General features: G+C 42.0%; 7 protein-coding genes across 7 annotated transcripts; 2 read left to right on the forward strand and 5 right to left on the reverse strand.

The window, feature by feature from the left end:
* Nucleotides 1–1,070: 1,070 nt before the first annotated feature.
* LOC129585317 (serine/threonine-protein kinase nekl-3-like) lies at nucleotides 1,071–2,695 on the reverse strand. The gene is made up of 2 exons (XM_055477957.1): nucleotides 2,191–2,695; nucleotides 1,071–2,101 (listed from the first exon to the last, which is right to left on the reverse strand). Exons 1-2 carry the CDS (start codon nucleotides 2,528–2,530, stop codon nucleotides 1,392–1,394), a joined length of 1,050 nt encoding a protein of 349 aa, XP_055333932.1. The 5' UTR covers nucleotides 2,531–2,695; the 3' UTR covers nucleotides 1,071–1,391.
* A 791-nt stretch (nucleotides 2,696–3,486) lies between these two features.
* LOC129585327 (galactoside alpha-(1,2)-fucosyltransferase 2-like) lies at nucleotides 3,487–5,663 on the forward strand. Its single transcript, XM_055477969.1, has 3 exons — nucleotides 3,487–3,904; nucleotides 4,098–4,246; nucleotides 4,315–5,663. Exons 1-3 carry the CDS (start codon nucleotides 3,643–3,645, stop codon nucleotides 5,368–5,370), a joined length of 1,467 nt encoding a protein of 488 aa, XP_055333944.1. The 5' UTR covers nucleotides 3,487–3,642; the 3' UTR covers nucleotides 5,371–5,663.
* Nucleotides 5,664–7,708: 2,045 nt separating this feature from the next.
* Nucleotides 7,709–13,853, reverse strand: LOC129585293 (guanylate cyclase 2G-like). The gene is made up of 10 exons (XM_055477923.1): nucleotides 13,750–13,853; nucleotides 13,254–13,530; nucleotides 12,885–13,185; nucleotides 12,742–12,816; nucleotides 12,615–12,684; nucleotides 12,477–12,551; nucleotides 12,231–12,418; nucleotides 12,018–12,142; nucleotides 7,981–8,142; nucleotides 7,709–7,838 (listed from the first exon to the last, which is right to left on the reverse strand). The coding sequence occupies exons 1-9, from the start codon at nucleotides 13,807–13,809 to the stop codon at nucleotides 8,042–8,044; spliced, it is 1,272 nt and encodes a 423-aa protein (XP_055333898.1). The 5' UTR covers nucleotides 13,810–13,853; the 3' UTR covers nucleotides 7,709–7,838; nucleotides 7,981–8,041.
* LOC129585294 (probable hydrolase YcaC) lies at nucleotides 10,531–11,701 on the forward strand. The gene is made up of 2 exons (XM_055477924.1): nucleotides 10,531–10,810; nucleotides 11,017–11,701. The coding sequence occupies exons 1-2, from the start codon at nucleotides 10,586–10,588 to the stop codon at nucleotides 11,548–11,550; spliced, it is 759 nt and encodes a 252-aa protein (XP_055333899.1). The 5' UTR covers nucleotides 10,531–10,585; the 3' UTR covers nucleotides 11,551–11,701.
* Nucleotides 13,854–14,056: 203 nt separating the features above from the next.
* Nucleotides 14,057–17,180, reverse strand: LOC129585433 (atrial natriuretic peptide receptor 1-like). The gene is made up of 13 exons (XM_055478099.1): nucleotides 17,013–17,180; nucleotides 16,600–16,700; nucleotides 16,062–16,351; nucleotides 15,929–15,972; nucleotides 15,784–15,822; nucleotides 15,471–15,551; nucleotides 15,195–15,341; nucleotides 15,060–15,140; nucleotides 14,786–14,956; nucleotides 14,556–14,688; nucleotides 14,395–14,473; nucleotides 14,253–14,319; nucleotides 14,057–14,158 (listed from the first exon to the last, which is right to left on the reverse strand). The coding sequence occupies exons 1-13, from the start codon at nucleotides 17,178–17,180 to the stop codon at nucleotides 14,057–14,059; spliced, it is 1,503 nt and encodes a 500-aa protein (XP_055334074.1).
* A 3,857-nt stretch (nucleotides 17,181–21,037) lies between these two features.
* Nucleotides 21,038–23,613, reverse strand: LOC129585434 (atrial natriuretic peptide receptor 2-like). The gene is made up of 11 exons (XM_055478100.1): nucleotides 23,525–23,613; nucleotides 23,346–23,412; nucleotides 23,136–23,279; nucleotides 22,885–23,055; nucleotides 22,461–22,731; nucleotides 22,105–22,405; nucleotides 21,976–22,050; nucleotides 21,849–21,918; nucleotides 21,692–21,766; nucleotides 21,420–21,607; nucleotides 21,038–21,329 (listed from the first exon to the last, which is right to left on the reverse strand). Exons 2-11 carry the CDS (start codon nucleotides 23,397–23,399, stop codon nucleotides 21,143–21,145), a joined length of 1,536 nt encoding a protein of 511 aa, XP_055334075.1. The 5' UTR covers nucleotides 23,400–23,412; nucleotides 23,525–23,613; the 3' UTR covers nucleotides 21,038–21,142.
* Nucleotides 23,614–23,696: 83 nt separating this feature from the next.
* Nucleotides 23,697–27,414, reverse strand: LOC129585435 (atrial natriuretic peptide receptor 2-like). The gene is made up of 10 exons (XM_055478101.1): nucleotides 27,090–27,414; nucleotides 26,721–26,784; nucleotides 26,098–26,393; nucleotides 25,935–25,978; nucleotides 25,828–25,866; nucleotides 25,415–25,495; nucleotides 25,184–25,330; nucleotides 25,031–25,081; nucleotides 23,944–24,126; nucleotides 23,697–23,861 (listed from the first exon to the last, which is right to left on the reverse strand). The coding sequence occupies exons 1-10, from the start codon at nucleotides 27,412–27,414 to the stop codon at nucleotides 23,697–23,699; spliced, it is 1,395 nt and encodes a 464-aa protein (XP_055334076.1).
* Between the last annotated feature and the right edge of the window lie 316 nt (nucleotides 27,415–27,730).

A 27,730-nucleotide genomic window follows, 5' to 3' on the forward strand; every position in this document is an offset into this window, starting at 1 on the left:
ACAGAGGAGTATTTATATCGTTGCCGACTATGTATTTTCTGCAAAAGATTGGCTATTTAATTGACCATCCATTTATGCGCGTTTCCCGGTCGTACTATCAGGGGGGGGACCCAATGATCCACCGTACTGTGCCCATACGATCACCGTATTCTGGTCAGAGCCACACTCTGGTGGACCAATCGAGTGTTGGGCGCGGTCGGACACCACCCAGGAGAAATGGTTTATTCAACGAGGAATTGTGGCGTTATAATGCAAAACAATAATAATTATTATTATAGCTATAGGCTAAGAGTGTAATACTCCTCCAAGAGCGTTACGGATGTCTAACATTTAACGTCACGTTGTAGTTTTGCATTTTGTACTGAATTATGGTGGTCGAATGGTGCGATTATTTTGTTAGCGTTTTAATTCTTCGCATTTATCGTACATTTTCTTTTTTTAAATCTTGTGTTACTGGTTCCTTCTACAACGGCATCGTATCGGCTTTTGGAATCGAGATGACCTTGTACCGACATCTTGTTGATTAATAATTCCGAACAGCACTAACATTTTCAGTTAAAGCTACGAGAAAGCCAGAGGAATCGTCGAGAACAGCATAAAAAGTACTTAAAAAACTCACCACTATGAGGAAAAAACAAATGGGACTGCAATGTCCGTCAAAAACAATGGGCTGATCCACTTCATTTTATAAAAAAAACTTTTTCCAAGTCTCCACTCAGTCATCCCGCATTGACTCTTCTGTGGGACCGGAGATTTGCGGCCCGGCTGGCTTGTTCACATCGGAAGCTTGCTTAGCACCGCTGACAATATCATCGATGCGCAGTAATAAAATCGCCGTTTAGAAACAACAGAACACTGGGTTATTTCAATTTTCCTGGGGGCTGCGGGTGAGTTGTTACACACCCGCAACAGCTTCGAAGTTTGAACACAATCGGTCGTTACTGAGATAGAATGTGATACTTGCTGATCTGATATCGAGTGCTGAGTGATCCGATAGCTGCACCGTAAATTATAAGTGATCCAATGACGGATCAAATCGAAGTACTGTTAATAATGGACATATGCGTTAGTGTTGATTAGCCTATGTGCACTTGTATTCAGTAAATTATTATGAGTTCGATAAGGTTCGCGGGTTTTTTATTACGCCGAATATGTGTTACGCCTGTGATACTGTGCACTAGGTTGCATTGGATTTAGAAGGGTCATAACAGAAGCATCAATCGCTGATGTCTCAAGACAAGATCAAGAAGTTCTGAAAAGCAAAGTATACAATAACTTTTGTGTTTGTGCCAGGTTTACAAATTTAAAGATAACGGGCATCGATCGATTCGTCAACTGTCGTTGTCGTAAACGCGCTTGGCGGCTACTTTACATTATTCGTTTCCATCTGGCTAGGGAACGCTGCAGATACACGGCTGCAACGCTTCCTTCTCCTGCTCGTTTGGTACCAGTCTCCCTCGTATGCGGAGTAGTGCTGTTTTGACGTCTTCTGCCAGTGGTCGCTGTTTACTGTGCACATTGAGACAGTGTTGAACAAGGTCTCCGAAGTCTGGCGAAATTTTCTCGTTGACAACTGGAACGTAGCCATCAATGATCTTGGTGGCAAACATGCTGGGCGTGGTGGTATCCTGCACTTCATAATACTCCAGAGCGGATGTCTCCACATCGGTTCGAACAAGGAGTTTTTCTCTGATACCAAAGCAGTGGTTCAATAAGTCTATAAGAATACATCCAAAGCTCCAGATGTCGGTCATTCGTCCCGGGGTTTGCGGGAGCTTCTCGTCCACGAGACCAAACTTTTTCAGCATTTCCGGTGACATGTAGCGGATACTGGCTTTCAAAGTAGCAATGTCGTGAGGCTTGGTGGAGCCTTGCTGCATCACCACCAGATCATCCAGATCGCTGATTACTAAATGATCATGATTGTGTTGGCGACGCTTGACCAGCACGTTACTTGGCTTCAGATCACCGTGGATTGTGCGATTCTGGTGGAGAAATGCTAATGCATCAGATATCTGCACTGCATGGCACACAACCGTTTTTTCTTTCAGCAATTTCTTACTCTTTTCCCTGTTGTCTAGCAGCACCCTTAGAGTATCATCTAAAAATCCACAAAAACGTACCGACGTACTTCCGCTATACCTTGCAGCATTTAAAATATTATCGGAAACATTCATCTAAAAGAGATACCTTTGTAATAATCCATCAGAAACTCTATGGTGATGCCGCCCACCGCGGTGATAAGCGATACTTTATGATACTGAACCAGATGGTCGTGCTTCAGTTCGTACAGCACTTTTTTCCATCGTTCGATTAAATCTGATCGCTTCTTCGGGTCGGTGAGCAAATCGGTATCTTTATCCAAATTTATAATTTTCACGGCAAGTCCACTTTTTCCGATTAATTCATTACTGAGATTCGTGAGTTTTGCTTTGTAAACTCGGCCGAACGAACCCATACCAATTAAATCCTTGGCAGAATAGTCATATTCACAATCGCTCCCGAATGATTCGACCACACTTGTCTCCATATTTTATTCCTGTTAAGTGCTCGTTATTTAGGTCAATTACAGACTTGTATTTTTTAAGGCAGTTTCACAATTGGTACTGAACGTTTGAAACAAAATTTAAGTCCTACTCTAGTACAAATGCGCTAATAACGGACTTTATTTCTTTGCTGCGCAGCGCAGCATTTATCTGAGTAATAATTACTCGTCGTTCTGTGTATATTGACCGTGCAAACATTTTTCGATAAGACTATCATTACTTGCAGCTTGTGTGTAAAGTTTCACTTTGTCTCGTCACATTGCTTCGGCTTTATGTGCAAAGGGCGCAGTGTGACTGATGTACTCGTAATAATAATAATGTTCGATGGGTACGTAAGAATGTGGACAAGTCATGCAGTAACTAAACAAATTCGAGGCGAGGTATACTGTACGTATTGAAACGCAGTACGCGAGAAATTTTTGCATGCTTGTTCTTCAGTCGGTACGACGGCAACATACGCTACTTTTAATTTTTCACACCGAAGTGTAACCTGAAAATGCTTAAAGCACTTGCGCCGGTACATCTGGACGGTTGTTTGTTTCAGGTTACTGCTTACATTGTTACAGGTACAGTATAATTATAGTTTACACTATACAGGTACTGAGGTACATACAGGTATAAACGTACTACTGCAATACAGTACTAAACCCGTAATTTTTCGGTTTCAAGTGGCTTTGTGTTCAAGCTTCAAACAACTGCTCTCGTACCTTAATAATTGCATACAGTATGATGTGTTTACAGGTTAGTCCCTGTGCTATATACTGCATACGTATTGGCCAGCAGCTATGTACACTGTACAGTACGGTGATCAAAACGATACACTTAAAAAAATCTGCTTACAACAAGTTAAAAAATGCAAATTGTGCACAATTATCGCGAAAACGCCACGGGTTGAACAAGAATAGTCAATATCATGAGTTAACTGCTCAAACATCTGAGATCGTAAATTGCGTTTTTATTAGCGTTTGTTATGAAACCGTACCCATGTCAATACAGATTATTATTATTTTTTGTAAAATTTATTAAGTGTCAGTACTTGGAACGCTGCGATGAATAAAACTTTCACCCCCAATAGACAAAATTAAAATTGTTCTGTATGGCTGAGCAGGTCGATGAATATATTAATATCCCTCTTATAAATCCCAATGACTCCAGTAATGAGTCTGGCGATGAAGATTCCTATAACGCTGCCAGTTCAACAAGGGTTACCGCTGACAAGAAGAAAAGTGTGAGGATACATAACGGATCTTCAGTTCGGCGAGACAAGTCGCCTCCTTTAACCGATGTGCAAATAGCCGTTGCGGATTCGAGCAGTCCTTGCTGTCGAAACAGTTTCTTACACAATAACTGGATCTCAGGTAAAATAATTACGCTAAACACTAACGATTTCGGAAGCCGTCATAACGTGAAAATTTATTGGCCGTGTGGTAGAACGTTTGAGAACGTTACGTTGTTAGCCGTGTGTGTTACGTTTAAGAATATTTTCCCATGGTGCTGTATGCTCACATTTCTCTATACCGACTTGAATTGAAAACTTCAAAATTTTTTCAGTATTTCTATTGTCTACAATACTAGCATGGATTGTGTGGATGGGCGCCAGGGAATTATTCAAACACTGGGAAAATGTTGCCGATTTGCCGGCAATTAAACCGGCGCTTGCTCATTGTCCACAGTTGGAGGACGGAAGAAATATCGATCCAGTGAGTTGTGGCAATCCAAAAATTTTATAATTTGATGCGATTTACTATATTAATATATTCCCGGACAGATATTAATCGCCATCAACCGTGGAGGACGTGATCATCTCCTCGACCTGCAGGACTGCTCATTAGACATTTCTCACAAATTAACGATTCGACGGTTGACCCTGCGTGCCCAACAAAAACAAAATCGTATATCGAATTACACGATTCCTTATTCGAAACACCTAAAAACACACTCCTACTTAGTACCAAAATTATTGGAGTCACGCCCGGCCAAAGGACTGGGAAACTGGATGTTTGCACTGGCCGCGGTTTATGGCATCGCTAGACAGCATCAATGGCAATGGAATCCCGCATTTCCCGGCAGTTCTCAAGGTATCCCCTTAGTCCACGAGCGGAAGCATTATTTCCGAGAATTTTCTATAGAAACGGCAGAAAATTCAACAGTCTATCAGGAATTAAAAACCAAGGGATTCGCAATGTATGATCCCATTGTGACAAAAATTAATACTTTATATCACAACGTGAGCATCAGTTTGGATGGATATCTACAGGCCTATCGATATTTCGATCTCTACCGTGAAGATATTAAACAGCTGTTTTTGTTTAATGTGGAAATCTTTTTCACTGCGATTTCTCTAATTAGCAATCTGTTGGACGATTACCTAAAACGAACACCGTCTACAAAAAACTGGAAGAACTTGCCGAATCTTGTTGGGATCCATGTGCGACGGGGAGATATACTGGAGGAGCGATATCGCGCGGAAGGTCATGAACCGGCAACCGAGGCGTATCTGCTGCGTGCCACGCTGCATATGGAAATGGCTTACGCGCCGGCATTATTTATCATAGTAACCAATGATGTCATCTACTGTCGGAAGGTTTTCAAAGGGGACAGTTTCTTGTTTGTCGAGCATCAGACAGAGGATGTCGATATGGCCATGCTGACGCTAATGGACTATATTGTTCTCAGTGTGGGCAGCTTCGGTTGGTGGGCGGCGTATTTAAGTGACGCTCGCGAAGTTTATTACTACAAATACTGGCCACGAAACGGTACACAAATGCACAAAGAATTAGTTCCTGAGGATTATTTTTTGCAAAGCTGGACAGCCTTCGAATAAATTTGTGCGTTATCTTCGTATTCCGTTGATGGAAAATCTTGGTAAAGTACTTAACAGCGTGGAGAATAAAACAGTAACAAATCCACCACGATAACCAAAGCTGCCGTAGAAGCATTGTGGCTTATATGAAGTGTATACAACCGTTCTTGTATTATTCCTGCTGTATACTGCGTTATATTTATACGACATTTGAAAGTTCCGTTAATTCATAACTAATGCGTTGCGTTGTTAGAAGCAGTAGCACTGGACGCCGAATCTTTGTTAGACGAAATTTCATGGACTACCAATAAATAGGTCGCCAGCAAACCGATAATCTGAAACATAAAAGTTTTTTCACAGCCGCCTAAAGACGGTCAAGATTCACGTATATAAAAAAGCAGTTCAACTGGTTTCTAGGTTTTGTCCTATGATTTGATCTGCTCTTATTTTATGAATAAAACAGTTGATCATTTTACTGATGCTAAAAAGCTTCAGCCGAGTAAGTCCAGTAACGGCTGGGATTTTGTTGTTTTAAGAATCACATGTGTACCGTGAAAATGAAGTTGGTATCCAGAACAACCAAACTCCATCCAGTAAATGCCACGGGTGAATCACTGAGACGTTGAAGGGTGACACTCAACTGTTTTCGTATCCTTCCATTTGAATGGAGTTTTTCCATTATTGTGTAAAAGATCGGCACAATGTTATGCGCCTGTACAGAGTAGGTTGTTAACATGACATTATAATGATATCCCTGCAACACTTGCATGGCAATGTACTGTAAATTTAAAATACGTGAATTATTTACTGTAACGTGTAAGGATGAATAGCTCTAGAAGTCGAGAACAATGGCGTGTAAAGACTTGGAATGAAATCGTACTTTTATTTTGACGAAACTAGCTGCTACGAGACAAATGAACACGAGCGCCACATTGGAAGCTCCTTCGAAAACCACCGACAAAAAGTCGGCCATTGTGGGCTTTATGAAGAATCCCAGTGGAACAGTTAATCGGCCTTGTGTGACGTGGCCAACCATCAGCACGATTTCCACAGTGCAGCAGCAAATAAAGAGAAATATTCCCGGGGCAAAAACGTCATCGAGCCGACAAACAATAGTGGAGAGTCTGTGATGGATCAATCGCAACTTTTCCAATTCTTCTGCAAACTGTGTAGGTGTTATGGAGTTGCTCTCGAGGTAGCCATAAATATTTGTGACCTGGCGAACTACTTTGTCGAAAGTGCAGCCAATGATGACGCCTAGCGATGCATAAATAACGGCCAAAGTAAAGAGTGGCATCGTGCCGCTTAGTACTGGAATGAGTTGGAAGCAGGTAATGGCCCACACTGTAGCAAGTTTTATTCCGAAAATATCGGATACAGTAGGAGACCAAATAGCGCTATGCAGATGGGAATACGCCCAAAGCAGTATGACAATAACGCAGCAACAGGCTTGGCAGTGCAGCGTTCGCATTACATACGTGTAAATGTGGGGCGCGATTGGGTATTCTTTACAGATCAACTTCAGGTCTTCAACAGCATCATGCAAAGATCGCGATGCGGGAATACACACCACAATTAGCAGTACCGCAAATATTTCAAAGTCGAAAATCATGGCGGCTGCCAGAGCCAGCCTGGGTATATCGTCTGCCGAGGTGACCGTGCGTATAGTCTGATACGTTACTGCGCTTATGGCCACCAAACCGATTGCGGAAGCCACGATCCACACTGCAGCCGCCATTGTCCCCCAGATGGACAGTTTTCTCTCACCCATTTGATGATGCCAGACCTGCAGTCCACCCAAACGCAACAAAGCCATTAGTCTGTTGGAAACATGGTCAAATGTAAATACACGTTGATCGACTGTCATTTTCAGAGCGTCAAAAATCAAAAAAACATAAACCAGACAATGCAGTATTAAACATAAACCTGACAGACCAGAAACCAGTATTTAAATATGTTCTAAGAAAAACTGTCTAGTTCATCACCAAGCATCAACTGTTCGACAAAAAACCAATCAGCTAATCGCTTATCGACCGCTTAACTTTAAGATAGTGACCTACGCTGTGTGCTCACGTTATTATGGGAATGCAACGCGCACAGAAGTCGATCTGCTGTTTGAAATTTTACTGACGAGAGAAAGGGGATTCAGCATGCTAAACGGTTGAGACATGTACAATACGCATCATCCAGGTAAAGGTTTACAGTAATGTATGCATTGAGAACCCTTGAAACTGCTGCGGCTTACATATTTATTCATTTTTATGCAGACACTGGGAACTAAAGCCCCATTTGTGATCCCGCTTCGCTTGACAGGTTTTATTTGTATAAGCTCTGCAAATGCCTTTATATTATGAGTGTGGGCAGCAACTGCAAGTCCCGTTTATCAAGAAGCAGTTTATTGCACTAGGAAAACCAGCTTTGGATGTCGAGTCGTTACGAGAGGTAATTTCGTGGGCTACCAACAAATACGTCACCAGCAAGCCGATAATCTGCAAACAGATGCTTAGCCGTCCAAAAGAAACTTCATTGCCAATTTTCGGTTATGTCATTCGAATACAATTGAGAATTCTACAGATTCGTTCTACTCGTTATTCTTTTGAACCTTTGCTAAGTGAAGTAGAAACTACGCACCGTGAAAATAAAGTTGGTATCCAAATTTACCAGACTCCATCCAGTAAATGCCACAGGAGAATCATTGAGACGGTGTAGCGTGACACTTAACTGTTTGTGAATTTTTTCGTTTCCATGAAATTTCTCCAGGATAATGTACAATACCGGCACAACGCTGTGCGCCTATAAATAGATAATAACTCACATCGTAGCATGTAAATGTTTTGTTTCATAATTGTTTGCATAAAGGTGTTCGACTTATTTTTATTTTGACGAAACTCGCAGCTATGAGACAGATGAACAGAAGCCCCGCGTTGGAACCTGCTGACACAACAGACGACCAGAAGTCTTCCGTGGATGGTTTTAAGAAAAATCCCAGCGGAACTGTCGGTTGACCTTCCGCAACGTAGCCAATCATGAGCACAACTTCCGCCGTGCAGCAACAAAGCAGGAGAAAAATCCCCGGGGCAAAAACGTCATCAAAACGACAAACACTGGTGGATAGTCTCAGATGCACCAAGCGTAACCTTTCCAAATCTTGGGCGAACTGTACCATTGTGAAGGAGCTGTTGTCCAGATTGTCGCAAACACACCTGACTTCCCTAGCCACTTTATCAAATGCGCAGCCAATCATAACGCACAGCGATGCATAGAAAGCAAATAATGCGTAAGTGGGGATTATAGCACTTAGCAGAGGAATCACCTGGAAGCATGTACTAGCCCACACCGTAAGAATTTGTAGTCCAAAAACACAAGATGTAGAGGGAGACGAAATGACGCCATGTAAATGAGAATATGCCCAAAGCATTAAAAGAATAATAGCACATGAGCAGTGGCAAAAAAGTATTTGTAATATATACTTGTAAATATTGGTCGCGATTGGGTACTCTTTCAAAATCAACTTCAGCTCTTCAACGGCATCATGCAGAGAACGCGATGTGGAAATGCACACCACAATCAGCAGTACCGCATATATTTCAAAACTGAAGATCATGGCGGCAGCCAGTGCCAACCTTGCCATATCATCTGCCGAAGGGACCGTGCGGATAGTTTGATAGGTCACATCACTGATGACAGTCAAACCAGTCGCGATAGCCGCGAGCCACAATCCAGCGAAAACGATTCCCCAAGTTGACACTTTTCTCTCACACAACTGATGATACCACACATGTAGTCCTCCAAATCGTAACAAGACCATTAATTTGCTGGCGACGTTTTCAAACGAGTACGAAAACAAATCAACCGCCATCTTTACTAGTATAAGGTACGGAGATTGTATTGCTTAGGTTTTGAACAATTTTTTAAACAATGACAGGTTAGTCCTTCCAAGCTTATGGCACGAAGGACTTTCCTGATCGTTTGCCCAGCACGTACGTAATCGACACGTTTAGACTGTTTGTTCGCGGCGACTTGGGAATTCAACGCAATAGAGCAGGGCAGCTGCTCCGTTTCAACGTTTTAAATAGAAAAAAGGATTGTTCTTGTGCGAAATCAAAAAGATTCGTAACTACTTTCGGATAACCTGTATTGCGTACTCCGTGTGGTACGAAATTTGTGGCACATAGATTTGATTTCGATACAAAATTAAAGTCCTGAATACGCAGAATACGAATTATTTATCATTTATCATTCATCATGCGGGATTCTGCATTTTCATAGAACTTTGCCCTTTTTTGTAATTACAGTCTAGGCAGCTTTGATGTGGTGTTTTATGGCATGCCTGATTAACATCACAAAACAATTACAGAATCTCTATAAATGCAGATCTGTGCAGATATTGTGGGTCGTGTACATAACCGGAACTTGTAGACCACGCTTGCTCAGCAGATACAGTTTGGGTCTAACGAAGCATTGTCAGCACTGTTGGCGATACTCTAATTTTGGGTTGTTTCGTTCAGTTTCTTTGCGCAGATAATTGCAGCGTATTTTTTGTGAATGATTTGTTAATAATAAGGAGCTAATATTAACGTTTCGCGGGCGTTTAGATGGTAATATCACATATCGTTATGTGGCATTTGTAGCTAATACCACGCATTACGCAGCTCGGACTTCCGCCTTAGAGAATACACCACTTTAGTTCACTTTCTGGTGGTTTACTCTAATTAATGGCTTGCACTAATGGCACAATTCGACAATAATTCTGGGTTCCCGTAGCGTGTTACCTCACATGCGAATCCTATTGGTAGAAATCACCAAACCGCAGACAAATGCCGCGTAAGATCAAACAAAATAGCATAGACTAGTATCCCACATGGTGAAGACGAACAACCCACCATCAAAATTTCGCGTGAAGTCGTTGCGCAATTCTTGTTCGTAGCAGTTAATTGTCCATGGCAAAGTTGGGCGAAATTAGGTTAATTAGCACCTTAGGTCGCTTGTTTGTACCCGAGAATTTTAGAACGATCGAGTTTCGTAAAAAAGCGGAAAAACAAATCGATAAATCCTGATAATTAGTTTTGTAAGAGCGAGTGTTCATTAACTAATAACAAATACAGTAGTACCACATAACAAACCATGAAAAAAACTATATAAAATGCATTGTTTTACGCAGGCTTTATTGTGTCGAAAACATATTAGGGTATAACTTGTTTTGGTAGCCTGTGTAATTGCAGCCACATCAGGAACAATGTCGTGGCTAGTGAGTTTCGTATCTATGATAACGACCTTCCTTTTGTATACTGGACTCACTTCCGGTCAGGGTTATGGAGGTTATGGATCAAGTTTCGCACAAAGCTGCTCCACCGCATGTTCCGTTTCGTATCCACCCGTTAACGCTTCGGACTGCTTTATGTTACTAATTGATTACCAGTCCGGCACCTTATATTTTGTTCGTAATGTTCCTCGCGCACAGGTGTGTTTTTTGCGGTTGAAAGAGTGACCCTTTTTTGCTTTAGAGAAACAAGGTCGAAATTTGCGTTGGTATCTGGGTACTACTCGTATTTATACTACGCATGAGAAACGGTGTAGCACTCTTGTCGTTGTAGTTTTCCACACCTTGCGTTTTTAGATTTAACCGTTATAATTGATAACCTTTAATAATGCTGTGATATGGCGCAGGTATTAGGTAACATGAAATACTTGGCTCTGCTCGCCAAAATACTTAACATACCAACGGTCATGACCACCAGTTTGGAAGACCAATTCGACGGACCCGTTGTGACTGATCTGCAGCAGATTTTGCCGGACTCTTACGCCAGTCGTATTCCCCGCCATGGCACCATCAACCCTTGGGAGGAACCGGCTTTTAAAGCGGCCGCCATTAAAGCAGCTGGTGGACGAAAGACGGCCATCATTGCCGGTCTGACCAACGATGTCTGCGTGGTTAACCCGGCCATCTCCATTAAACAGGACGGGTTTAACGTGATAGCAGTGCAGGATGCCAGTGGTAGTCCCAACGCGCAGGCGGATGAGAATGCCCGACGCCGGTGGGAGATGGCCGGTGTCCGCACGTTCACGACAACGGCGCTACTGACGGAGATGGCTCATGACTGGAATAACCCCGATGGTGCGAAAGTGCTGCAGCAGCTGGTCATTGACCAGTATCTTCCCTCGTTTAATACAACTTATCCTTTTCAAGCTGGCATTAATTGATAAGTGATGGTTTGTTCAGTCATTAATTTATGAAGTTAATGTGGAAATTATCCGTTTTAGTTGCGCAAATATTATGATAGCTGATGTGAGGATACACGTCATACTTTTTTTGTAGTAAAATTGCTTAATTGCATAAACAAAAGTTTGTATTCTTGAACTCGATTACATAATTTTACTTTTTTCATGGAGAATCTCTGGTAATGGTCACAGAGAAGAGCTTGAACTCCCTAAAAAACCATTCTAGTGTATCTGGGATTGTAGCGACAGGGTAATCTTTTAGAAGCAGATTAATACTTTGTATTTTAGATAAAAAACCAGCGCTTGTTAAGCTTCGTGCTGTCAGAGGGAAGTTAGGGATTATACGCACTGTGCATTTAACGTAATGGCAAGACACATAGGCATTTATTAAGAGGGAATAAATAGCCAGTATGTATACATTTGTCCCTTTCCTTTGACATTAATCATACCACGTTCTTCCACTTGGTACTTTGAAGTCTTAACGATTAATTCCGCAGTGGCGGAACTAAGATGCACTCGGGAATCTGCACCATACATCAAAATCCTCGACGCGGTATTTATCGTATCGCCGAATCTACGATAAATAGTTTATAACATGCTAATTAAGTATATAACTAAAGCGGTGTATTGCTTCTAATTACGATCACGAATAGCCAACTCACAAACAGTATCGTGGCACTTTAAGCCCAACCACGCCTGCTGCGCATCTGCCGGTATGCACTCCCGCTCGGAAAGCGGTGTCGTTAAATGACGTTTGAATAGAGGAATAAGTGCGAAGTAAGCGAGTGGCAAGACCGCAGATCTCTTGCGCGTGTTCGGTTCCGTTACGAATAGGTATACCACTAACCACCTGCAAATTAATTAGCAATTCGTTAAAAAGACCTAAAAAATTGCACTTAATTTTTTACCATGTAAGAATCTTTGATAGTTTCCACTTTGTACACATCAAAAAGATCCACCGCCTTATCGAACGCCATGTACACCTGCAGAGCATTTGCAGTTATTTTTTCGCTTAATCTAATACTGTATTTATAGTTTGTGCTAACCTCATTCAAAAACAACAAAACATCTTTTGGTTCGGTCAAAGCTAATACGTTCAAGAAACCGCCAATCTCTCTGAAATGCGACGACAATGGTTACACGGGCTGTATGAATATTTTCATATAGACTTACGTAAACATCAAAGTCGCCAAATCGAACATTTCCGGTTTCGGGATAGTACCACTTCTCAATTCACCGATCACCGTTCTAAAACGCATCAAGCGGATTTTACGTAAGGAAATTCAGTGAACTGCGAAAAAGGCTGATACGCATACACTGGTAGCATTTCTCGCAGCAAAAGGTCACACCGTCTCTGTTCATCGATTAGCTGCAGGGTTCGGGTCGCCACCTGTCGATCCAGTTCATCGGTGTAGGTTCCTAGACGCCTAATTACTTTCTCCATAAAGTTCGAGCCTTCCGTCCGGTCCATTGCTTCAGTGCAGGTAATCAGCAGCCGCGCAGCAGAAGGTCGTTCACTGGCGGAGGGGTTTAACGATGCTTCAATAACTGAAAACATGGGGTTCAGTCGTCTTGGCAGTTGATTGTCTTGTTCGACCCGCCATCTCCGCAAATCGTCTATCAAAAATATAAGACGCGAGTAATTTTCGCAAAGCAATACTAAATTAAAAAAAAAACTGAGTTACCCGCAGTTTTGATTATATCCTCGTGTGCCATAATGTAAATCAACACAAACGCCACGGCTTGAATGTCGTGTTTTGGATCCTCGTCGTCAAGTACATCGTACACAGCCTGTTGACCTTGTGGATCATCGACAACAATATCGTTGTGTTTTAAGCGCTGTTCAAGACGCTGAAAGCCGGCACGACCAATCTTTGCAGTAAAATGCTTGTCGATCAGACAGCAGTGAATGGTCAAGTTTCCATGGTACTTCACGGGAGAACGGTGCACTGCCCGCAGTCCCTATAGACATAGTACCATACAACGGTATGACAATGCATTGCTTACATTGAGCTAATATTCTTATAATTATGCGTAAAGTACGAGTACAACTGCGCAGCAAATTAAAAACCCATTAGCTTGTTGGTAGGTACAACAGCATTTTGCTACGGACAATAGTGAATATATATAGTTGAATATATATATGATATATATTCAACATTCTTTAATATTGTGTTTTACCCGTAAGATATCAAGTATGAATGCGAACTGTAGATCAAAGTCCACTGTCATTCTGGCCATGAGATCGGGTAGAGACCCCCTTGAGCAGTACTCCGAAATTAACGTAATCGATCCTTCGATAACGGTGAACCCAATGAAACGGCATACGTTGGTATGCTCCAGCTCTTGAGTCTAAATGCCCAACAATGTAATCGTCGGTTTCAGTCACTTGTCACAGCCGTGGTAAAGACTAAAACTCACTGTTACGAAAAGGCCCAACCAGCTACAGCATGACAACCTTACTTTCTTTATAATTTTAAGCCCTGATTTAGATAGTGGAGTCAGAGACGAGGCCGGTGCGTTGAAAATGCGTAGGCGAGTAAGCCATACCATTTCCGAAGAGACCACGTACATCTTTATCCGATGTTCGCTGCCAACAACCTGTTAACTCAAACAATTATCGACATGCAACTGTACCGTGTCTTCGACTTGGAGAAAAAGATATTTGTGAAAAAAATCCGTACCGGTATGAGAAGTTCTGGTGTTATCCTCCATCGTGATTCATTCAAAGCGTGCGTTCGCATCGTCCGCCTGAAACATTCAGTTTGTTAAACACAGAAACGCTTACACGTTCTCTTGATTACTACCATCACTACCATGGCATACCAGATGATTATCAAAGATGCAACACAAATAACAACAATAGCCGCAACTGTTCCAGCAATCGTTTCCACTGACAGAGTGCCTGCAAAGCCAAAAACTGATTCGACGCGATCCCCAGACGGTGGCAACGAGTATCGTTCTAATATTAAAAATTCGACACGTACCTGTACGGCAAATTGGCTTGTCGCCGCGATATCCGCAGCGTGGTTCATTGGGCGGTGGCCAAGGACCGAGCCATTCTATTGGTTCGCCGGTTGGTCTCAGCTCGAGCTCTGGAACAACTTGTACGAAGAGCGTCTAAAAAAATATCAACAATTGTCAGGTTACCTTGAGGATGCTAGCACTGTTGGTGCGTTTTAGATACGAGTATGTTGTCCGCTGTATTCTGACTTACGCGCAACTCAGACGTATTCCACGACAGCTGATTCACACATTTCCGCGGAACTCGCTCCCCAGATGAGTCAATGTAGAGGTCGCTAACATCCGTGTGAAAGGTCCGATTCATTAGCCGCTTGGCCAGTTTGGCCCCGGATGCCCATGTCTCAGAACTATCCGATACCCTAAGCTCCTCCATGACCTTTTAACAGGAATAACCAGAATACTTAATCAATTTCAAAAAGCAGCTGAAGAACAATACGATTAGGGAGACAGAAATATATATCATTGACTGCAGTATATTTTTCCAGTATACGGTATACCTGAGCAACCATCATCATAGAGGCATAGGTACTACCAGGATGCGGGCTGACCTTAGACAGACATCTTGTTACTAACCGTACTAATGCATTTTCTGATGCACGTACTGGCTGAAATGACAGGTATGTGTGATTGTAATCTCTATGGGAATGCCTTATCATTTCTTCTGAAAAGGTGTCCGAAGTGCTGGTATTTCCGTAAATCGACAGGTCGGACTCCACAATCAGTACGGACCGATATGCCTGCCGTATAATCTGTAAAATTACGATATTTCATAGTTGATACTGTACAAACTACAAAGCGTCCAGAACAAATTTGCATCATGCCAAGGCAACTATCAATGATTAAATTATGCAGTTTCACGGTTTCCAAATTGCGCTTACAGGATCATCACTATCACCCTTATCCCAGGAGAGATAGCCTGGTGCGGTGCTCAGTCTAAAAGGAGTGGATATCACGTAAACCTAATGCAAAACAGACTGTGGCTAGATGTTGCAAATAAAATTATAAATAAAAAATTTGCTGTGAAACAGCATTACATGACCGCCTGAGAATTCTATAAAAATGCAAACTCGCATAATATATTTTTGTGAACTGCCTATATATTTACGTCATCCCATTATTTAAAGTCACATAGTACTAAATGTACACTAACAGTACTATATAAATTATTGAAAAAGTCTTGAATATTCTTACATGCTCCCCCATCGTCATATTGAGACCTGCTGCTGTTTTCTGCATAATACAATAACAAACTTTCGTTTGAACGCTCATATTTTCATAAACTTTACACATACGCAAAGTGCATATTGTTGGCATTGAGTTACGTGGTTTGGCTTACCAAAATCTTGCGGAACTCCCCAGATTCACCAAAAAACAAGATAACTGCAACAAAAACCAGAATCGTGCACTATTATCCTGTTAATAACTTGCAGTTGCCACAAAATAAACCGCTAGTGGCAACCCCTTCTCACTTCTTGATTGGGCGTTGAGCCGATTAAGAACCGCAACACGATCGACTCCTTCCTTCGAATTATACGATTCCATAAACGGTTGAAATCCGTCACTCGAAAAGATTTTGAACAGCGCAAACCCAAACACATCCATGCCGGTATTGTAGCTCTTGTCCAGAAGAAATCCCAGCGTGTGCCATTTGAACATACTGCACAAATTTTGATACACACGAATACTGGTAGAAAACGAATTCGAGGTGGTGCTGATCCATGTAGGAGTAATGGCTTTATTGCGCATAATAGGCGCCACACTGAAATGCATCACTCACATTTGGCTGCGCGTAAAATACGAGTATCTTAAGTGACTTAAGTCTATCGTAAAACGTGTCATGTTGTGTGCTCATACGGCTGCTTTTTGCATAAGCATTAAGTGATCTAAACACATGACCTTTTTCAAAATATCGCGCCTCAGGGTCTTGAAAATTACGTGGTGAAATTAATTATTTAAAATATTTATATCGTCTCTTATGCTAGATATAAAAGTATACGACGTCGTTACGTGGTTATCATAAGAAGGTCAAGTCCAGTCACAATAGGAAGTGTTTGCACAGCATCCTCGCAACCTAAAAAAGCATGATTACAGCAAATTAAATGACCATGCTGCTGCATTTTCTCATTGTACGGTTGTTACTGCTGTAGCACTAGAAGATTCTGTATCGGGCTTTGCAATAAAGACTGCAAATGAATGCAAATGTCTGTAAGTACGTTTTGTGTCTAGGTGGTACAGCAGCCTCAGCCATATGAATCCCTATACGTACCGGCAAAAATTAAGGTGGTAACCGTGCAAGCATTCCGGTGTGTGTCGTAGGTATCTCGATACAAATGCGGAGCAGAATAACTTATGCTGTCCCAACTCCAATCAAAGCAGTCATGATACTTGGTATCGGAAACGATCGTCTGCTTAAAATGCACATGAGGATACACGGTTTTGATTCGCTCTAGCGACAGATCAAATGCCGGTCCCAAGTATGGCAACGATCCCAACATTGTCGGGTACAACAGTGTTAGAGTGTAAACTTGAACGTATACATCGGCGCAAGGTAGCGAAGAATTTCCAGCCGCCACCTGAGAGCTGTTCATGTTGGCATACAAAAGTGTGGCTTTCTTTATGCAGGAAAATACAGATGTTGCAGCCTGTAAAGTACAGATAGCACAGATAATCTGCGCACAAATGCGCGCAACTCGGGGAAAGTGAAATTATTGTGTATCAAAACAGGAAGCTCTCCAAGAAGATAGCCATAAATGCCGGATGCTGAAATTTTAAATGATGTGGATTGCGGATTTAAAATTAATAAAATTAGAAGAACCTACAAGCAGTATTTCTTAGATTTTCCGGTCATCTTCACGGGCATCAGAGTTTAATTCCCCAGGTCGTACCAATTTCTGGTTATAAAAACCGAAAATGTTGTTTGCACTAAATCCAGTACTGCGCTATTTTCAACTCCGTGACTTGCACTGAATGCACGATCAAATTTCAGGCAAATACCAATAAAAGGGAAGGGTATCAGGTTTATTTTAAGTACCCATGAGTCATTAGCAAGGGTAGCTGTACCGGTACGTAATTCCCAGGTTGATTATCTGAATAAACTCGCTAAGTCCACTTGGCGGATTGTAAGTAAGCGGTTACCTAACCATTTAGGAATCGCACTTGCATGCGAAACTTTAGCGTGTGACCCTGCTATCCACTCAAGCTCATTTGATTGTACGTATACGTAAGTAACGCAAGAACCTCTTCGATAGTCCAAATTCCTTTACCAGTGAAACACTGACACTGCCGGTAGATGAATGAGACTAAATGTAAAAATATTAAATCAGGATCAGTGTTTTACGCCTTCCATGCAAACCATGCCATCGTGGGGGATACTAGAGAAGTGACCGGAAGCACGAGCACGGTGAAGAAGATTACATTTCATCGCTCAAGTTCCAGCCACACAGACAACCTTTTCCTGTTATTTTGTGAGAACAAAATAACAATACAGAAGACAGCACGTGCGCAGCGGTAGGTAAAAGGCATATTTCTCGATCCAACCATCAAGAAATGAGAGAACGTAAACTGAGAACTCCAGAATGTTGAAAAAGTGCAGCGTGAACAGTTCAAAAAGGCGGCAAATAAAGGAAATACGGCAGTTCCTTCCGTCTGAATGGCTGGTGCAGTAGCAGCGTGGGAGGAGACAAAATTTTACGTAACACCAATTTTGATTATCGAGTTGAGTGGCTGGTAAACTTTACTCCTTGTCTGGCGGTATATGCGCAAAGACACCAAGCCGCTAATATTACTGGAAGATCCGAATATAATATAATTTGAAATTTTTGATTATGTTAAAATTTTGTATTAATAAGAATAATGGAATACTCACAACGGAGCGGTTGTCCCTCTAGGCTTTGGACAACGGAAAACAACAGGCAGTATTAAATAACATCGAAACGTGACAATAAGAAAACTGGCGGCTATTATGACGCTGTTCAAAGTGGATAACAGCAGAAAGCATTGACATAATGTTACAGTATATCAAAGCGAATTACTCTTCTATCGGTTGCGAACTTACGACAGAAGTTGTTGCTATTGTGGAAAATGAAGGTAGGCGACTGCATAACAGCTTTTAGTAGGTGTGTTTATCGGGCCCACCTTACAGTGATGTATTCTTTAATTTACAGAGTCAGACTATAAGTAGAAAATTAGTATGGTTATACTGAGAAAATAATTAACCCGGTGAACGGTTTGCTGAACACCGACAGCTTGCAAACTTATTCCGTCATTGATCAGGAAGCATAATTGCATGGATATTACAACAATCGCAGTACTTTATGGCCTTATGAAACATCATTATGGGTTCATATATACCTTATTGAAAATCCGGAAATTTGACTACGTGAAAAAATAATAACAGATATCATTTTTCAACGCATTTACACAGCAGTCACAAATCGTTTAAGGGTCATCGGTATGAGGTTAGTTAATTATTTCGCACCCCCGGCCGTTTACTTAAACAGAAAAAGCTAAAATCATGGTCATCCATAGCGTAATGTGTTCCGACGTTGCACATGGCAAGGAAATTTAAACTTTTAATTACATAGAATACCAGGAACTATGCGGAAATCTTTAAATTAGGTCTGCGAAAGCATCCTGTCTTGGCTATACGCAGTAGGAGCAATAGAGCAAATAACGTATTCAAGATCATCACGGGAATAAAACCAGTACAAGTTTTTTTGCTAGAAAATTCCAGTCATTTGTGTTGTGGGCAGTAAAGATGAAATGGTGCTATACAAACGCTAATGCTGAAATAATGTTACTATACAGATATTCTTTGGCACTTGTAGGTGTTATTACATATATCTGTAGTTTGTGGTTCTAGTTTGTGGTTCTAGTTTGGCTTTCAAATTTATTTTAAAACTAGGAAGATGCACTATTGCATGCATTAGTAGACCGGAGCTCAGCTCATATTTTGGAGGTAGTTTTTAGCGCACACAGAGTATTTGAGTAGTCGTTGTGTTTTTACCAGCGCACCAAAGTGCGCGTTTAATTAGTCTTTATGTCGGGAAGAAAAAATAACAGAATCTTCCCGAAAACAGGATTGCGGAATGATGGCAAATGTGGCCAAAGATGTAGGCCACCGTGTTTTTATATTAAAGCGTATGAATGTCGTCTAAGCGGTTCACCATGTGTGACTACCTGTTCTGACCAGCTCACCATGAGCGTAGCATGACTAGACACATTTATCGGAAGATGCCCATTCTGTTTCTAACCTGATTTTAGTTTTGTTTCTTCTTCCGTTCGTACGGAACGTACCAATAAAGTTAGGGCTGCGATCTGGCCGCACAGTGAACTGGTGTTTCTCGATTCTGGTAATCGTAAGCATAGCTGCTTCGTGACCTCGCATCCTTTTCCAACCTGAACAGTCGATTGCTCCCTGGAAGCGCTGTATAAGCAGTTCCAGTTGAGATGCTTTAAGAGCATCGTTTTAATATTGGCCACCGTGTGACATAGATGTAGGTCACCGTGTGACGACACAATAAGGAAGTGACCTTACACTTCCGTGGCAGACAGACAGAATGACAGACAGACAGTTTTCTAGTTTTGTTGAATTTAGAGGACCTTCGCTGCGCTCCGGTCGATTAAAAATTTTCATCGCAGAATCAATTATTTTTGTGAGCCCCTGCTTTGCTTAAGTGTGAACATCTTTGGAGTTTATAAGCAGGAACGACATGTTCATGTTCATGGGATCTGTGCCAAATGTGCCTGACCGTTTAAAAAAACAACACTCAAAGCCATGGCGTCGCTATGCTAAACAACTGTTTTTACTTACCACAGTTTAAAAATTCTGAATCATATGAAGAGCTCTCCACCTCAGAGCGCTCTTTATAATAAAACAGTTCCGCGAATATGAAAACGCCCGCGTCAGAGGATACGTTTACAAGGTTGTCAGGAAAAGGTAACAAGGTTGTCAGGCACCGTGTAATAACCATCTTGGATTCCGCGTTGCCGTCCCGGCACTCCCTACCTGTTTATTCCCAGGAAAGTCTTGCTCTTAAACTCTTGCTTCCCCTTCGTCCTTTTCAGCAACCACTAGAATAACAACATCTGGTTGTTCACCCTAAATTTATCTTTGAAAATAAAACGTGAATTTAGTAGTGTGTCTGTATACGTACTCGGGTAGCTTTGTCTGAGTGGAAATGCATGCATGCATGTAGATTAGCATCCGCATCTGTTGATAGGGAAAGTATAAACCGTTTTGAAAGTCTCTGCGTTTAATCGTTGAATGTGTTGGACACTTGCACTTGGTCTGACCTTTCGATTTAGAACAATTCATATACAGGATCAGTTCAGAAGTATATTATTAGTTATTGATTCAGAAGTATTAATTTTGTTATTTCGTATGAAGTGAGGGTCATTGAACAATGTCCTCAGTAAATACCAATGTACCGCAATTATCTTCTCAGTGTTCTCACAATCGGAATTTTGTACCGGCATTACAGTGAATTAACGTACAAGCATAGTCAAATTATAATGTCCAAACGTCAGCTACTCGTATAAACCAAATAGGTCAAGGTGTAACAATTAGCCAGAACGTCCGCATTAATCCTTTTCCTTTAACCTCGATCATTCCACGATCCTCCACTTGATACGCGGAAGCGCTGACGATCAGCTCAGCTGCTGTCGAGCTCAAGTGTACTCGGGAGTCTTCGCCATACATCAAAATTCTGGATGCGGTATTTATCGTGTCGCCAAATCTGGAATTCAACGATCAGTGATTGTTGGTATTTAGTACTATTTACGTACATTCTTCTGACACTTGAATAGCAACAATACACACAACTCACAAACAGTATCGCGGCACTTTATGCCCAACCACACCGGCTGCACATCGACCAGAGTGCACTCCCGCACGAAACGCAGTATAGATGAAAAGCGTTTGGAAGGCAGAGAATGCTCGTAGCAGTGAGGTGGCAAGATCACAGATTTCTTGAGCGTGATGGGTTCCATTACGGATTGGTATGCCACTTACTACCTACGTTACATACTTCATTAATTTCCGATAAACCAAATAGAAGTACAGAATAACGACCACCGAGTGAGTATGCGAATAATTTACCAAATAGGAGTCTTTTATAGTTTCCACTTTGTATACATCGAAAAGGTCAACCACCCTATCGAACGCTATATACACCTACCGCAAAAACATTCTCTGTTTAAAATTACTTTATATTCGTGTCATTTTCAGTTTTCAGTATTTCTATATTCGGACTTACATCATTTAGAAATAATAAGACGTCTTTCGGATCGGACACAGCCAAAACGTTTAGGAAACCCCCGATTTCTCTACAGTTTTAAATAAACTTCATAAACCCGCACACATACCGTATTTAGGAATCTTACGTGAACATTAAAGTTGCTGAATCGAACATTTCAGCTTTCGGTGTTGTGCCTCCACGTAGCTCTTCGATCACAGTACTGAAATATTATAACTTAGCAAATAAATTGAGATAGTCCAGTTAAATTACTTACCTTGGCAGCATTTCGCGCAGCACAACATCGCATCGTCTACGCTCATCCAACAGTTGCAGCGTGCGGGTTGCCACCTGGCGATCCAACTCATCGGTATAATTGCCCAGACGATGGATCAGCCTCTCCATCAAATTCCCTCCATCCACCCGATCGATAGCTTCGTTAAGGCTAGCAATTAGGCGATTAACGGACGGACGCTCATTGGCCGAGTGGTGCAGACAGGATTCCATGGCCGCAAACAACGAGCCGAACTTCTTCGGCACCACGTTCCATTGTTCGGCCCTCCATTTACGTAATTCGGCTGCAAGACCCGATAGTTATACAGTTTGAGGGTCATACTGCGCAAGTACCGGTACCGGGTGTTTTCAAGGAATCTTCCCGCGTAGTGATGTAAAGTAATACACGTGCCATGGCATAGATATCGTTCTTAGGATCATTACCATGGACGATACAATATTCGTCCTGTCTGCTTTCATTATCCCTGGGACCACTCGCCGTTAGCAGTCGCTCCATGTGCTGGTATCCGGTACGACCAATTTTTGCCGTAAAATGTTTGTCAATTAAACAGCAGTGTATAGTTAAATGCCCATGGTATTTGAGGGGAGAACGATGTATTGCTCGCAGTCCCTGCACAATAAACACAGCTTACCCATAAACAACCACGTAAGAAAGGGAAACGCACAGCATGGTGGAAGCTTAGTGTTATAAACACAACCAGCAGGATGTCTTAAATTATTTTTCAACCGCAGGTTCGAACTCAGATAATTGTGGATTCCGTACCCGTAAAATATCTAGCATGAACGCAGTTTGAAGGTCGACATCCACGGTCAGTTTGGACATGAGATCTGCGATAGAACCTCGCAAGCAGTGCTCCGAAATCAGGTTAATTGATTTCTCGATGATAGTGAATCCAATGAAACGGCATAAGTTGAGATTCTCCAGTTCATGCATCTGACTCATCGGAAAACAGGAGTAACTTAATTTCTGGACTGAGTAATTCGCTGTCAAAAGATATTACCGTAACAACTTACATTTTTTATTGCCCGTAGCATCGATTTCGTAAGTGGCAGAGGTGCAGCTGAGGAGACCGATATGTAGGTTGTTCGCAGTCGCGTCACCCATACCATTTGCGAGTAGGTCACATAAATCATAACGCGGAGTTCTTTGCCAACAATCTGTAGAGATCGTTAATACGTTTGCGCCTGAGAACATTTATTAGCACTGGCAGAAAAATTAAATACCGGTATAAGTTGGTCTGGTGGCACTCTCCAGCGTATCTCGTTTAATGCCTTCATCCGTACCGTGCGCCTGTATAAAGCGACGAAATAATATTACACCAGCTGGCATTGATGCATACTGGTGCAACAACTTCCGTATCCTGCTAATGTTTTGGAGACTGCACGAACGCCTCTTTGCGTACCTTATCACAATGACAGACACAATGCAGAGCAAAACAACAGCAGAAGCTGCTGCTCCAAGAACAATTTCCAGGGTTAGGGAAAAGATACCTGCAAGAGGTTACATCGATCAGCAATCGAGCGCTGTTAAATCAAACAAGTAGCGCCTATTTTCGACGGCATAAATGATAAGGGCTAATAAATGCGGATCACACGTTCCATGCCTGTACTGCACTTAGGGTTGTCGCCACGAAAACCACAACGTGGCTCGTTTGGTGGTGGCCATGGACCAGGCCATTCCACTGCAGTCTGGTTGCTCCATCGCAATACAAAATCCGGGACGGTTTGCACGAGCAAAGTCTGTAATTCCAAGACAAACAACACATCTTTTTAGAGATCAAGGTAAGCGTAAATTTCTTTGCATTCTATCATTCCTAAGTACCCGTATTTCCGATGTATTCCATGTTAGCTGGTTGACACAGGCTTGTGGATTCCTTTCCCCAACTGGGTCAATGTAAATGTCGCCCACATCCGTGCTGAAAGTTCGATTCATCAATCGCTTGGCAAGCTTTCTCCCGGAAGACCATATTTCTACGTTTCCAGATATTCTGAGTTCTTCCATGACCTTTAAAAATATTTGCCAAAGAGTTAGTAAATAGAACGGTACAAATTACGTTACGTTAAACGTAGCCATTATAACACATTCACTTGCCTTAGTATCAAGTTTATTATTTAGGAAATGGCTATAGGCACCCCCTTTCACCCCCGTAACCTATAGGCACCCCTTTTCGCACCCCCGCAGACTACAGGCACCCCTTTTCGATTAATCAATCTCTGCACCCCGTTGCGTGCGAAAGCTATAGGCACCCCTACAGATATATTGTCCGTTGATGCTATGTTTTAAGGTCGAATTTCTTGACCTTAGAATGTAGAAAGTCGTTGCACTACCGGCTCCAGAATTTTTTCTCTTGTAATACGTATAAACTAGTCTGTAAAGCAGTGTCAAACTAGTACTGTCAAAGAGATAGACTCCAAAAATTCGTAGTCAGACGATCTGAAAGAGGCCCATTGTCTGGATGGAGTGTCTACTGCCTAGTACACTTTTTTATGTGATGCCTGACGAAGTCTTGTCAGATCGTCAACAAATCTTTGTCAACCAAAACAACTTTCAAAAAATCCTAGTTGGTGTGCTCTGGAAATAAAATACTGAAAATGGGTTCCTATAGTCCGCGAAAAAAAACAGGGTGCGGGAATTCTCTAACAGAAAAGGGGTGCCTATAGTAAAACAGGGTGCAAAAAGGGGTGCCTATAGCAAACGGAGGTGAAAGGGGTGCCTATAGTCTCACCCTATTATTTATTATAACTTATACTACTTAGTCGTACAATAACGTGTCAAACTGTATGCTCTACTAATGCGCAAACGAAGGTATTACTAGGTTATCTAATATTTTGTAGAAATCAGCGCACCAAATCAAAACTTGTGCTTATTACGATTTACGAGTACCATCGTATGTCGGTGATTGACTCACCTGAGCAATGATCATCATGGAAGCGTACGTCGCTGCAGGGTGTGGACTGATCTGAAAAATCGCACCACAGAAGTGTACTTGCCAAGCGATTGATGGATCGAATTTTCAGTGCTAAACCGTGGTACAAACCGTACAAGTGTTTACTGTTCTTACGGGCTGGAAGGGCCGGTAGGTATAGTTGTAATCCAGGCGAGAACGGTTGATAATTTCTTGTGAAAATGTGCCGGATGATTTGGTTTTCCCGTATACCGATTCGTCTGCCTCCACAATCAACACAGATCGATACGCTTGTCGCACTATCTTTAGCAAAATCAATTTATAAAGTAATCCTTTCTGATCTGCCTAATATGTTTCTGCCCCACTCAGTTCGAATGTTTTGCTCACCGCGTCGTCAGCGTCACCTTTATTCCACGACAAATAGCCGGGTGCGGTACTTAGCCTAAATGGTGTTCCGATTACGTAAACCTAGAATCAAAATACTGGTTGGTGTAAGCACTTCGCCACAATCTTTATTGTGGCAACGATTTGATGTTCCGCTTGCAAATATAGTACTGTAGCCGCCCGCACAAGTTGCTCCATTGGCAGATCCGGCCGCTGCCTTCTCCCTGCACACACTGCGCTGAACAGCGAGCAATGTGAGGCCAAATATCCGTATACCTCACTCTGTGGGGCAACTTGTGCGGGCGGCTACAGTATCACAATGATCACTGCGTCTTGCTTATGTCACGGCAAATTCTGGTGCACGCAACAGAGTATTCCATGTTACGCTTAATCCTCTTCGTGTTAGATTTTCTTACATGCTCCCCCATCGTCATGTTCAGCCCGGCTGCTGTTTTCTACAAAGCGCGATGCGTTTACTTTGCAAATTAGTTGCGGGAAATAAATCGTTTTTCGTCAGCCTTACCAGAATTTGTCGAAATTCGCCGGATTCACCAAAAAAGAAGTATACTGAAAACAAATACAATTTTCATCGATAGTCTGTGCCTCTATGGTAATATGATTTTACCAGCGCAACCATACGCTAAGATTACTTCTACTGTTCTACATGCAGTTGTATTATTATTTACTTCGGGCTTTAGCATTGAGACGGTTGAGAATTGCAACACGGTCGACACCTTCCTTTGAGTTGTACAATTCCAGGTACGGCTGAAATCCGACACGTGAAAAAATCTTGGAAAGCTGTACACCAAATATAGCCATGCCCGTGTCGAAGCTCTTGTCAACCAGGAAACCCAGTGTGTGCCAGTTGAACAGAGCGCATAAGTTATCAAAGAGCCGGATGTAGATGTAAAAAGAGTTTGCCGTCATCCCGATCCATGTTGGTGTAAGGATTTTGTTGCGGAGGATTGGCAATGTGGCTACGCTGAAACAGTTGCAATCTTATATCAACTATTGTGCTTCTGTGTGCTTCGCTTGATTGTTATAATAAAGAGTTTCGTGTCGTCGTGCGACGCTCCTTAAAGCAATAGAAAATCCAGCAAACGCACTACATAGAAAAGTCAACTCTGGGATAGAAATGGTAGCGTAAGCCATACATAAAAAAGCGAAGAAAGTGTTTTGAAGTTTTCTACTATTTAGAATCTTTATCCAAAGATCTGGACTGCCAGAGCGCTTTAACGTCATTGCATTACTGTATCGATCCGCACAATTCAGAGTCATGTCCAGTCACTATAAAGACAAATATCCGTACCTAGTGATCATCAAAAGGTTAAGCTCCGTAAGAACCGGTAGTATTTGAACCATGTCATCGCAACCTGCAAAAAGATGGTTGCTATATTTGGGCACGTTGAATGACACTATCAACACCATACCAATGACGAATCTTGCTTAAATTAGCCATGTTAATAACAAACTGAATGTACAAGTGCAGCGTTGGAGTCATCGCAATGATATGTTTCGACTGCAAAAGAACTATAGATATATGTGTAAACTGGCATTTGAGACGATAGCAATTTTTTTAACTGTAGCAGCTTTTTTAACTTATCCATTTATTTATTTAAGAAAAATAAATGCTCAAGAAGGGGACGCTGGTTATCTGGATCAAAGCGCATATACTTACCGGGAAAGATTAGCATCGTAGCCATGCAAGCATTTCGATGCACGTCATAGATTTCTCGAAACAGATGTGGAGCAGTATGATTTACGCTGTCTGCACCCCAGTCAGTGCAATCACGATATGTAGAATCAGCAATCATGGTCTGCTGGAAGTGTAGATTGGGATACACTGTCTTGATTCGCTCGAATGACAGATCAAATGCCGGTCCCAAATAAGGCAGTGATCCCAGCATTGTCGGGTACAGTATCGTTAAAGTGAAGACCTTAATGTAGACATCAGGGCACGGAAGAGAAAAATTTCCAGATTCCACAATCTCGGAACTGCTCATGTTCGCCACAAAAGGCCTAGAATGCCAGCTGGAATATCTACACTCAAAGGACCAGCAAGGCGGATGGGTGTGGCGGAGTGTATGCGCATGCCATCTCATACGAATATTTACCGCTGTGCAAAACTGACTTGCACTAAAACTCCCTAGGATGGGGGAGTAAAGTTGGTCGCATAATAAGTAAATAATGACATTCCAGTAAGTTTATCAAAATAGCTCGTTAATTTTCGTACATTTCCGGGCGTCATGCTGATGACATTAAAAAGTCACAAGATCCTGTTAGTAAATTGACATCCAGTAATTACATAGGCTTTACAAA

Source organism: Paramacrobiotus metropolitanus, unplaced genomic scaffold (genome assembly GCF_019649055.1).
Source record: "Paramacrobiotus metropolitanus isolate TYO unplaced genomic scaffold, Prichtersi_v1.0 Parri_scaffold0000016, whole genome shotgun sequence".
NCBI lineage: Eukaryota > Metazoa > Tardigrada > Eutardigrada > Parachela > Macrobiotidae > Paramacrobiotus > Paramacrobiotus metropolitanus.